Source organism: Danio rerio, chromosome 6 (assembly GCF_049306965.1).
Source record: "Danio rerio strain Tuebingen ecotype United States chromosome 6, GRCz12tu, whole genome shotgun sequence".
Taxonomy (NCBI): Eukaryota; Metazoa; Chordata; class Actinopteri; order Cypriniformes; family Danionidae; genus Danio; species Danio rerio.
In genome coordinates this window covers 11309345-11322749 of record NC_133181.1, presented here as the reverse complement: position 1 = coordinate 11322749, position 13405 = coordinate 11309345, and the positions used below count along the sequence as shown (strand labels likewise).

At 34.1% G+C, this 13405-nt stretch overlaps 2 protein-coding genes across 26 annotated transcripts in view; one reads left to right on the top strand and one right to left on the bottom strand.

Annotated features, from left to right (window-relative positions):
• The window catches only part of gpr155b (G protein-coupled receptor 155b), a 698693-nt gene that overhangs the window by 416376 nt on the left and 268912 nt on the right, over positions 1–13405 (top strand). The window lies entirely within an intron of this gene.
• Positions 1–13405, bottom strand: part of cobll1a (cordon-bleu WH2 repeat protein-like 1a) — a 38441-nt gene that overhangs the window by 7649 nt on the left and 17387 nt on the right. For 4 of the 25 annotated variants that reach the window (XR_012407659.1, XR_012407660.1, XM_073953699.1 and 1 more), the window contains exons 6-11: positions 12592–12636; positions 12384–12490; positions 11872–12081; positions 10008–10116; positions 7498–7639; positions 3375–4445 (exon numbers count right to left, since the gene is read on the bottom strand). Coding sequence is in view for 13 of the 25 variants with exons in the window: in XM_073953699.1 (XP_073809800.1) it covers positions 3375–4445; positions 7498–7639; positions 10008–10116; positions 11872–12081; positions 12384–12490; positions 12592–12636 (1684 nt within the window). In the remaining 12 variants the exon portion in view is untranslated. Of the gene's footprint in view, positions 1–3374; positions 4446–7497; positions 8370–8628; positions 9840–10007; positions 10117–11871; positions 12082–12383; positions 12491–12591; positions 12637–13405 lie in introns of those variants that run through there. The other 21 variants (XR_012407664.1, XR_012407663.1, XM_073953705.1 and 18 more) reach the window with 9 other exon arrangements.

Below are 13405 nucleotides of genomic sequence, written 5' to 3'. Positions count from 1 at the left end.
TGAGTGATATCCGATATAAAGTGGGTCTCAGATTGTACAAGAAGCACTGCAGTAAATTATGTTTTCCCCCGCCATGTCTTTATAATTTGAGCATTTATTTTACCCCAGTATTATCAATGGAGCGTCTGATCTATCCTGTCGATTCTGACGGGCGTGTGCAAGTAAACGTTTTTTTTGTCTTGTTTTACGCTTGAACAACTAAATGAATGCATTTTAATAACATTACAACATCGATGCTGTAAAAGGAACCGTATAAAATGGAAAAAAGTTGACAATAACTGGTCACCGGAAGTTTATCAGTATGGGAAGAACACTAGCTCGGCATATACCCTATTGGCTAATTACATTGCAGAATATTTTATACAAAATGGTTTAAAGTTGACTTTTCAATCCACTGTTACATGTATAAACCTGTTAATTAGACCAGGTTAGTTTTTAATTTCTTAAAATGTAAAATCAGAGAAAAAATATAATAGCTCATAATCTCTCATCACTTACAGTCTATAAAAAGCCAAATGCATAAAAAAAAGAAGAAAAAAAAAGTAAAGCAATATTAAATTTAGTAAATGTGTTGGAACTAGTTTTAACCTATTTAATTCTTATATTATTGAACCAAAAAAAAAAAAAAACTGTACATTGCTACACACTGAGCTAATATTAGATCAAATGATCATTTAGAACAGGGGTGCTCAACCCTGTTCCTGGAAATCTACCTTCCTGCAGATTTAAGCTGCAGTCACACTGGGCTTTTCTTCCCATAGACTTCCATTCATGCGTCAAGTTTCGCAGGTTGCTGCGGTGCAAAGCTTAGTGAACACTGACCTGCGAAATCGCATCACTTGACTGCGTGAGACCAACCAAAGATCAAAACATGACCTCTCTGGACAGAAAATTAAAACATGGAGCAATCGCTCACTTTTAAAAGCCTAATAATCTTGTTTATTCCCAACCCTTTTCGATGCGCCGCAAGACAAAATTTCGCATTATCAAACTCTAGTGTGATCGCGGCTTTACGCTCCAACCACTATTAAACACACCTGCAGTAATTAATTAAGAGATGAACAGTACTTGATAATTACAGGCAGGTGTGTTTGATCTTGGAGCTAAAATCTGCAGGAAGGTAGATCTACAGGAACAGGGTTGGTCACCCCTGATTAGAAATTTGTTCAAATGTACAAAAAAACTTAGGAATCCATCAAGATTGCGTCAATAACGAAGAATTCACTGTGCACAAAACATACTTTGAGGAAGGAAGATTCCCATTAAATAAACAAAAGGATTATTATGAGTGCCAGACGTCATTTACATTATAAACTACACACACACACACACACACACAACTAATCCCTGACCGACACATCTTGCATACATTAGAAAGAGACCCTTACATCCTTTTCATCCTGTTAGTGTCCTTTCAGATGACATAAGATAAACCATACTGCTATTCAGATGTTAAATATTGTAGGGCGATTTCATTTTCTATTTTACTATACTGTAAATATCCTAGAATTTAGAAGTCTTAAAGGGCACATAGTTTACCCCTTTTTTAGGATTTAATATTAATATTATGGTTCTTCTGAGTGTGCCAGTTTAGGTTTAGTTCAAAACACAGTTCAGATTTTTTATTATAATGTGTTAAAAATTGTTATTTTGGGGGCGTGTACACAGGTCGCTGTTTTACGGGTGTGTTGCTTCACATGAAAATTTGTTTGATTCCGCCAAAGCATAGAGTACAAAATTATGTGTCTTTGTATAGTTTTACAGCCAACTGCTAGTTTAAAGTTCCGAGCTTGTACACCGAGACTAATAACCACGCACACTGAATTAACTTTGACTTTGGCACCAGATGCACAGCTTAGAGCCGGCACACCAGACACGAACATTCGCATGTTATTTAAAATAAAACTATTCAGATGGCGCTCTGTGGCGCGGCAGACATATGAAGGGTCCCGAATTGTGGGCGGGCGCCGTTGTCTGTACCCTGACAGAAAGCTTGCAGTTTCCAGCTGCACCTAGTTAAGATCACAGGGAGCTTCTGTGACCGCGACAAAAAACGGCTGAAGTTTAAGATAGACGCAATGAAAAGTACACATGTTTGCAAACCTACCTACAAACAAACTAAGTTATAAACAATATTTCCGATTACAGCGATCATGTGGTGAATGTTAATCTTGTGTTGAGTCCTTGCATCTAAAAATTGAGCAAGGGTGTTCCTTTAGTGGCATCACTTTGACTCACACGCTGAAAATGGCGGACGTGAAACAGCAAATTGGGGATATGGTGTAACGCGTGATTTTTACAGGGACATATTATTAACTATCTATGCAGAACAGCACATAAATACCACAAAACACCTTAAAGATGTCGATAATTTGTAATTGAATGCATTTGCCTCATCTATATCTTCACATGGATGGCTTTTCTGATGTGGTCAGTTTGCTCGGTAGTTCACCTTGTACGGTATTGTACTTATGCTTAGCGCTCAGTAGGACTGCGCCATATTAGAAAAAAAAATTACATTACAATACTTTGCTTTTCTGTGGTCAAATATTGTGACATGAAATCCATTTCACCAGATTGCTTGAATAACTTGTGAAGAATGAAAAAACTGCACAATTAACTTTAAAAATGAGTAATCTACAGTCAGGCTCCTCACTTTTTGAGCTCTCTTGGACACCGTAGACATCATATAATTGTTTTAGGAATTTTTTAGGAATAGAAAGTTCAGAAAAATAGCATTTATTTGATATTGAACTCTCCTTTTATTATGCATTTCTTTACTCATACTTTTGTTCAGTGATCAACAAGTTGGGTGACAATGCATGCAGAATGGTCGGTATGCTTGGCCGGTGTTTTTCAGCCACCGATAAACTTCCAGTGAAAGGTTTATGCAGCTATTTTCAAATTCGTTTTATAGCATTGATATTGAAATATTAGGTTAAATAGACTTTGGCATTGATTTAGTTGTTCAAGCATAAAGTTAAATAAAAGGCTGTTTAAATACAAACGCTGTCAGCAGCAGCAGGTGAGCACAGAAACTCACAGAAACCAAGACATGCCGGGGAACAATTAAATTTAATTTAACGATTCTTGTCCGGTGAGAAACCCACTTTATATTGCATCTCAATCAGGCAGTGAAGATCGTTGATTTTAAACTAATCAGATCTTTAAAGCTGCGTTTTATAATGGCATGACAGCTCACTGGAAGCAACTGAGTTGGCTTATTTAAAATTAAAAGTCCCCATAATGTGTAGTATAATTTGCTAATTTCTCTCTTGAATGAGCAGCACATACAAAACGTTGGTCCTCACATTATTATTAATAACTTAATACATTATGAATATTTCAGAGGTGTGTTTAATTAGTTTACTCACTGTGTTAGAGCAGGAAGCTCTCGTCTCCTTACAGGGCTGGGATCAAACACTGGTTTGAAGCATTTAGCCTTCTTAAACACAGCCATGGCGAACAGCGACAATTGTATGGGAGGGCGAGACTCAAAACCTGAATGCGATTTAGATGACAAGGTGTTTAGATGTGCTTCTGATGTAAAGCTAAAGTTGTTTTTAGCACAAGAGGAGTTGGGCTGAATGTTTGTCAAAGTAGAATGAGCGCCTGGTTTGCCATAGTACGAGTAAGCTGCCAATTTGGTCTTTGAGTCCATCCTCAGATGGAAGTTTGTAAGGTTTTCATTACAGATCTGCATTTCCAGCTTGTCCTCCTCATGTTCACGACTATCTTCATCCCAGAAGACTTGTGTGCTTGTAAACTCTTTTTGGATTCTTCCCCAAACATCCAATTTCTTAATACCATCATCGTGACTACCTAGAAACCTCATTCTCCGCTCTTTAAATTCCTCAACCCAATCCTTCTCCTCTTCAGACTCCACCAAATCAGGTTCCTCAATCTCCTCTTGCTCCACATGGCTTGTATGAAAATCAATTGCTGACCAATCAGCGAGCGAACGTCCATCCAATCGCTCTTCTAGATCTAGATTACTCCTCCTACTATCCAAACGTTCAAGGTTTTGGCCTCTTTTGAGCCTCTTTTTGGCCTCTTTTGATCTTTCCCAACTCTTTAGCTCTGGATAAATGTATTGATGCTCATTTAAATTTCCATTTTTGACACACATCCCAACTTGACTGTTCTCTCCTGCTTCTATTAAGTGCTCACTTTCATAAGTTCTTGTGAAGATCTGGGTTTCCACACGCACTGTGCTGTGGATTTCTGGGTGTTCGGGAGATTGGTTTGTCTGTGAGGTGAATGGCAGCTCAAAGCTCAGCTGACGTCTCTGGGGAACCACAGTGAAGGTGGCCAGACCTTCTCTCTCAGAGCTCTTCCTTAGTAGTTGACAGCCTGGAAGAGCCTTAAGCTCAGCCTCAGGGGTGTGAAGACAAGTATATAAACCTAGAGGACTTTCTGGTGGTTGATTTGAGGACGGGGAAGAGCTGTTGAGAAATATACAGAGAAGATAAAAGTTAAGTATTAAGGATTTGTGGCTACTATTGTACTAAAATACCCACAAAAACGATTAAGAAAGTGAACTTTAAAAAAAAGCAGATGTTGAAAAGTGTATTGATTTTGTTTTACGCTCAGTAGGACTGCATGTTTGGATTTAAAATGAAGTAATATAGCAGTACTATTGCAAAGTGAAGTTTTTCAATCTAATTTTGAGAGGAGCACGTGATATGATTGACTGCAGCTAGCCACTCATCTAAATTCATTAGTTAGCCAATCAGATCTATCCTAACTCACTATAAGTAGCCTAGCTAGATTTACTCCCTTATCTTCGTTTTCCGAAGAAACCCCCCATCCACCCCTTTCTCCTTCTTTCCTCATTTACAAAAAGGGAGCTCTCGAGAACCACCTGATCTCGTACTCCCCACTCATGCTCTATGGACCTGGCGGGAGCCCTGGGCTCAACTATCTCCGAGCTCAGGGTTCTCTCCCGGGACAGCATGCCAAACCTGCTAACAGCTGTCAAGCAATATATAAGTGTAAACTCTTGAAATAACTGTAGTTTGTTTTAGTTTTTCTGTAATTTACATTTTTAATTCTTCAGGGTAACATGATCCTTCAGGAATTATTCACTGTAAAAAAAATTAATGACAAAGTTAAGACAGCAAATATTTTATGTTGCTTTAACTTATTTTAATAAAGTTAATCGGGTTTAAACTAAACGGTTTGCAATTTACAAGGTTTTTAGTCATTTGATTAACTGTATTCACTGTAAAAAATCAGTGACAAAAGTCAAGACAGCAAACATTTTTATGTTGCTTTAACTTATTTTAAGAAGTTAATCGGGTTTAACTTCATATTTTAGTCAGTTTGATTGACTGTATTCACTCTAAAAAAATCAATGACAAAAAGTCAAGACAAATATTTTGTTGCTTTAACTTATTTTAAGAAGTTAATCAGGTTTCAACTAAATTAAGTTACACAAAGTTTAACAATATTTTTAGTCAGTGTGATTGATGCAAGTTAAGATGACTAGAAAAGTTAATTTAATTCTACTAAAAAATGTAAATGGCAGCAATAATTTTAGAGCGTTGTAAAATACATACTGTAGAAAACGTTTATATTTTTGTGGAAACTGTTATACATTTTTCTTTGATCGCAATTTTACCAGAAAATAAACTTCCTTTATAGATCATTGCTGATTTTCTGTTTGTTTGTGCTTCTAGATTGGATTAAGACACTTTAGATGTTAAAAAATCTTTTTAATTTAAATGTTTTTTAGATGTAAAAAAACTTTTCAAATTAAGGTTTAGTACTTTGAAGCAATATATTGTCTTTGTTGGCCATCTGATTTACAGTGTAAAAAGCTGTGATGAGCTGCGAGTATACCTCTTCTTTTGTTCTACATTTGTTACACAATCGTAGTGTAACGACTTAAAGAAAAGAAAATACATTTTAATGAACATATCTGCATAAAACTGATTTAGGAGACAAAAGATCTCCATTCAAAAGAATTTGCTATTTTGATTAATAAACTCCATTCATAGTTAAAAATTATGACTAAAATACAGTTTTTTTTTTATTGTGACATTTTATACACACACAAAGAGATACAGTTGAAGTCAAAATTATTAGCCCTCTGTGAATTAGACCTTAGATGTTAAAAATGCAACTTTTCAATTCAAGTTTTAGTACTTTGAAGCAATACATTGTCTGTGATAGTCATGTGATTTACAGAGTAAAATCTATAATGAGCTGCGAGTATACCTCTTCTTTTGTTTTACATTTGTTACAGATTGTAACAAAGAAAAAAAAACAGTTTAATGCAGATATGTTCATTAAAAAGTGATTCAAGAGATGAAAGAATTTGCTAATTGATAAATTTATTCTGTTCATCAAGTGAAAAAATGATCATGAAAATATAGATGTTTCTTGGTTGCTTTTAATTGTGATACTCCTTACACATGCACGCACGCACACATAGACACAGCTGAAGTCAAAATTATTAGCCCTCTGTGAATTAGACTTTAGATGTTAAAAATGCAACTTTTCAATTCAAGTTTTATTACTTTGAAGCAATATATTGTCTGTGCTGGCCATGTGATTGACAGTGTAAAATCTGTAAGGAGCTGCGTGTATACCACTTTTGTTTTACATTTGTAACAGATTGTAACAAAGAAAAGAAAATACTTTTCAATGAACATATCTGCATTAAATTGATTCAAGAGATGAAATAATTTGCTAATTGATACATTTATTCTGTTCATCAAGTGAAAAAATTATCATAAAAATATAGATGTTTCTTTTAATTGTGATACTTTTACATATGCACGCACACACACATAGACAAAATGATTAGTCACCTGAATTTTTGTTTCTTTTTTAAATATTTTGCAAATGATGTTTAACAGAGAAAGGAATTTTTCACAGTATTTCCTATTATATTTTTTCTTCTAAAGAAAGTCTTATGTTTTATTTTGGCTAGAATAAAAGCAGTTTTAATTTTTTTAAAGGTCAAAAATATTAGCCCCCTTACACAATATTTTTTTTCCCATTGTCTACAAAACAAACGGTTGTTTTGTACTGTCATCATTTATTCCTTTATTCATTCATTTTCTTTTCGGCTTAGTCCCTTTATTAGATTAGGGGTTGCCACAGCGGAATGAACCACCAACTTATCCAGCATAGGTTTTACACAGCGGATGCCCTTCCAGCTGCAACCCATCACTGGGAAATGTACTGTCATCATGACAAAGATAAAAGAAATCAGTTATCAGAAATTAGCTATTAAAACTATTATGTTTAGAAATGTGTTTAATTTTTTTTTTTATCTCCGTTAAACAGAAATCGGGGGGGAAATATACAGGGGGACTGATAATTCTGACTTCAACTGTATGTAGGATCAGCAATGGAAATTATAAACCATTAATAGATAACAAATAATATACCATTGATATAAAACAGAAAAATTTTTTGACTGCCATTGTATATCCAAGCGCACATTTAGTCAAGAAAGACTGGATCCAGAGAAAATGAACATACTTTGCATAAGCCGGTGTGCTCTGTCGCCACTCCTGCAGCAACTCTGCAAATTCACTCATGACTTTATCGAACTCAGGACAGCGGTCAGAAATAACAGCTCTGTGTTTGTCTGAGCTCCTGTCTTGCCCTTCAGCTTCCTCTACTGAAGCAAAACAAGGTGTTATGAAAAAAACACACGAACAACTGCTCTAACAAGTGTATTCATGTCGTCTATATTAGTGTTTCCCAACCCTGTTCCTATAGTCACACCAACAGTGCACATTTTCCTAATCAAACACACCTGAATTAACTTATCAGAACATTAGAAGGGACTCCAAAAGCTGACGTTAATGGGTCAGATAAGGGAGACATCTAAAAATATGTACTGTTGGTGTGCGTCCAGGAACTGGGATGGGAAACACTGGTCTGTAAAACAACCTTTTATTAATGGGGACAACAAAACAACAGCAGTGTACAATATAGATTTTTATTTCAATTATTCAAATAGGAGTCAGTATTATTAAATTGAATTTAAAAAATTATTTGGCAAACAAACAACACACAAGTTAAAACAAACACTTTGGAGTAAAGACAAGCACACAGAACAGTAATTGCAAATAAAATAACAACATTAAATTAATTCTAAAAAGCAAAAACAACAAAAAATTGCTTCATTAATTCAAAATATTCAACATTTATATAGTTTAAGATTAATTAGTTTAAAAGAATTCCCTTATAACCATTCATGTTAAAACAAAATAGATTCACATCATTTTAGTGTAATAAATATGAACTGCAATTATGTAGATCAAAATATCAATGCCTGATTATAAGCATGTTGAACGGTGGCTCGATTTGTGACTAAATTAAGGCACAATTATTGTGAGAAAGTGCTACAGATTTGCCTGATAAACACTGAATTCTATTAAAAATGTAAACCTGCTGTCTTGGGCTGTCAAACATGTAAATTATGTTTTTTTTCATAAAGAACCAAGTCAATGGCTACTTGCACTTGGGAAGCTAAGAATTAATCAATAAACAAAAAAAAATACACTCGCACACAGAATTATATATATATATATATATATATATATATATATATATATATATATATATATATATATATATATATATATATATATATATATATACACACACACACACACACACACACACACACACACACACACACATAATATATAACCATATATATAATATTGTGTGTATGTGTTTTATATTGATATAACACAAAATCACTATATTATGTATAAGGGTAACCAAAAACCTAATACACACACACACACACACACACACACACACACATATATACATTCACACACATACAATATTATTTAGGGAAGCCACAAATGAATACGCACAGACAGACACACACACAAACAAACACACACACATAGTATATAACCATATTTATAATATTGTGGGAGTGTGTTATACGAATATAATACACACAAACACACAATCACAATATATGTAAAGGGTAGTCAAATACTTAATTACACACACATGAACATATGTATGAAGAATATATATATGTGAAGGGTTCAGATGCAACTGAAATTTGCCCTCTGAAATTTTCTTTTAGTATTAGCATTTTTCTCCGGCTCCTATATCTTGATCCAGTAATTTCTCTTTTATGACAAAAAACAGGTTTTTTCATCACTCTTAACATAAAATAACTGAACAGAAATGTAAGAGGCTAAGAAAAATGCTCATTGTAGAGTAAAATTACAGATGGCACTTAGAGGTTTTTGCATCTGAATTCTTCATATATATTATGTGTGTGTGTTCATTCATTTTTTTGCTCCCCAAGTGCCAGTAGCCATCGACTTGGACCTTAGGAAATTATACAGATATAACACACACACACACACACGCGCGCGCACGCACGCACGCGCGCACACACACACACACACACACACACACTCGCGCACACGATTATCAATGAATTTTGAATGGCCAAAGACCAGCTGAGAATCCTAATTGATGTTCTAATTAAGAAAAATAAAAGTCACCTACATCTTGGACTCCTTGACAATGAATAAATCAACTAATTTTCAGTCTTACATAAATGCTCCCTTTAAAAACTACAACATTAAACACTAAAATGAATGAGTGAGTTACTTTATCCCATTTAAAAAATACACAGTCAAAGCAGAAGAAAGTGACATAAGGTAAAACAACAAAACAAGACACAGAGATGAGTGCAGCGAGCATAAGACATGAACACTCTGTACAAACACAGAGGAAAATGAGCCCGATCACCGACGAAAGCAGGAGCAGAGAAGCAAGCATGGAGGAGAAGAGGAAGTAAAGGAGACTGCGCTGCTGTCAGGCGCCTCCTCCTGGCAGGACGGTGTAAAACAAGAGCACACATTAATACAACAGGCAGAAAGATGGTATTCATGCTCACAAACGTGTTGAGAATTTATATTATTGGTTACTAGGAAACTAGCACTAGCAGACACGCACTCACAATGGCATTAACAGCTACAAACAAAATTAATGCATACCTTTGTTGTCTGATTTTGTAGAGGCGGAGCCATCACACGGTGGAGGCGGAGCTCTCCGTTTAGTCCTTTTAAGGGAGGATTCAGTGGAGGAGATGCGACTGAGTGGACCCTGAGCAAAAAAAAAAAGCAAGGTTTGAAAAAATTTATTTGAACAAATAAAGTTCAAGAAATATATATATTTTTCATAAATCACAGATTTTATCAGTTTTTTGCAGAGGTTTGTAACAGGGTTTGGCGATGTCGACCAATTTGGCATCGAACTAATGCAAACAATCGCAATGGAAGATTACATCGTCATCGTAGGTGGTGGTGAATTAATTATTCATGAATAATTAATAAATAACAAATTATTTATTTGTAGCCTACCGTTTCAACTACCTGACCCACATGGTCTTTGTTTTACCCATAATTAAATAATAAATAAATAAACATAAGTTAAACGCAAATTACCATACGTTACTCACTTTTCCACGGGACTCTGGCATGAATAGGCAGAGTGATCTGTGTTGTTATAATACTTTGGTTAAGGAAGATTTTACCTGAAACATTGATGTTTGGCTTTTTTTTTTTTTTTTAAATTAATGTCATAAAGACATTTTACACGTTAGACGTTAAATTTACATAAAAATAGATAAATAAATATATTTTAAAAAAAGGACCACAGTTTCAGCTGTAAAGACGTGTTTGTGTTACAGAAGAAAATAAAGAGACTTGGATTGAGTAAATGAACAGCAAAACAGCAAAAACTACCCCTTTAAATAACTTTTTAAATTCTGCAAAATTTCATATGAGAAATAAACTAAAATACTTTATTTTTTAAAAAAAATGGTTTTATAGTAAAGATATACTGTGTATATATGTGTGTGTATATATATATATATATATATATATATATATATATATATATATATATATATATATATATATATATATATACATATATATATATATATATATACACACACACAGTTGAAGTCGGAATTACACATACAGGTACATACAGACACGCACGCACGCACGCACGCACGCACGCACGCACGCACGCACGCACACACACAAAAGAAAGAACAGCTTTGAACTGTACTATATTTTGCATAATTAAAATAAGTAGATCTGTACAGTTGTTGAAAGAGCATAAAAGCCTTAATAATCTGAAAAATATACATACTTTTGTTTGCTTAATGCTAAAACTTGGTTCTGAGCAGCAGAAATGCACAATCCTGATGCAGCTGTTTTTAATTGGCAACAAAATACAAGTAATTTTTAAAATATGTAACAAAAAAAAACATAAATGTGAAAAACGTAGGTTTGGCACTATATGAAAAAAGATTAAAAAAAATTTTTAAAGAATGTGAGCCAGGTAAAAATATATATATTTTTTAATATTAAAAAAAAAAAAAGGAAAACGTGCAAAACAATTTAGCTAAAGCAAAAGAAAAGGCTATTTTGAAATATCAATAAATACTATAACAGTATAAAAATAATAGTAAAATACAGTTATATAGCTAAAATATACGATATATAGCTAATATTAGTTACTAACACTTATTAAAGTATTAATGATTCTTAGTTCATGTTAACCAACCTTAACAATCACTGTGTTGGATTTTAATAATGCATTAGTAAATGTTAAACTTAATTAATTAATAAATAAATTAATAAATATTATTGATTGATAAATGCTGTACTGTAGCATTGTTCATTCTAAGTTCATGTTAGTAAATAAATTACCCACGTGTCCCTTATTGTAAAGTGCTACCTAAAATGTCATGCTACAGTGTCCAACATAATGGTACATTTATGATGCTAAACCAACACATCAAATCCCACAACGCACTAATTCAGGTTTAGCGTCATTTCCCACCTGTTTTCCAGCAGGATCTGACTCTGGAAAATCTTTAATCTGAAGGTCACAGGCGACACTCTGAGACGCCACCATAGGAGGCAGAGGAGCACGTCTCTTCTTTGACATGTCAGCAGGGATTGTGGGTAAAAAGTGGTCATTAAAACCATTCACCCTGTCCGTACACTGACCGTTCAGCTCAGGGGATGCTGGAGCGCTGTCATCCACAGCCTGAATGAGAGAGAGAGAGAGAGAGAGAGAGAGAGAGAAAACAAAACATCTTAAAAAGAGTCAAACAGTTTTTCTCAATATGCAAATTAAATTAACATCCATAAACATGAGGGCAGACAAGCCGCGTGCACAGGCAAGCTGAAAGATAAACAGATGCAGAGACAGATGGGTGAACCCGAACAAGTGTTTTACAGCTTTACAGTTCGTTTATGATATTTCACCCGCTCATTTCCTAAATATGACAAGCAGCAGATTGAACAGACTGCAGAGACAGATAGAGAGAGAAGGACAGGTGCACAAACCTGCTCAGATGTTTTCTTGCTCTTTATGAATAAGCCAAAGAATCCTTTGTTTGCCTTCTCTCTGTGGTTCTTTTCTTTAACAGGGGTTTTCTGCTCTTCATCGGCACCTGTGCACAAAGACAAGATCAAATGATAAGTTTTGTTGACAAATCGGAGCAGCTGGTATAGTCATACCATTTGAAAGGATAGGATAAATGTGTTCTCATACCTTTATTAGTTGATACAGGATCAGAAGGAGGATCTGCTGAAACCACTCAAGGAATAATAAAAGAAAAAATAAAGATTAACCTCAGCTACAGAAGATTATTGTGATACAATTCATAGACAAACAATCAAAAAAAAAAAGGCTTGAATTTAATCATGTTCATACACTGACATTTTTAAATGCGTTTTAAAAAATAAATAAGTGTAATTTACATAAAGGCTGCATTAAAGAAGAAAAATAAATATTAAAAACTTATTTTTTTTATTTAAATTATAATGAATGATCACAATATTCGTGTTTTAACTGTATTTTGGACTAAATAGTAGTGATCAAATAAAACAAAGAAACAGAATTCCTCTGAATTATTAGCCCCTGTTTATTTTTCCCCCCAATTTCTGTTTAACGGAGAGAAGATTTTTTCAGCACATTTCTAAACATAATAGTTTTAATAACTCATTTCTAATAACTGATTTGTTTCATGTTTGCCATGATGACAGTAAATATTTGACTAGATATTTTTCAAGACACTGCTATGCAGCTTAAAGTGACATTTATTTTTACTTAACTATGTTAATAAGGTTAACTAGGCAGGTTAGGTTAATTAGACAAGTTATTGCATAACGATGGTTTGTTCTGTAGACTATAGAGAAAAAAAATATCTTAAAGGGGCTAATAATTATGACCCTAAAATGGTTAATAAAAAATTTAAAACTGCTTTTATTCTGGCCGAAATAAAACGAACAAGACTTTCTCAAGAAAAAATAATATTATCAGACATACCGTGAAAATGTCCTTGTTCTGTTAAATATTATTTGGG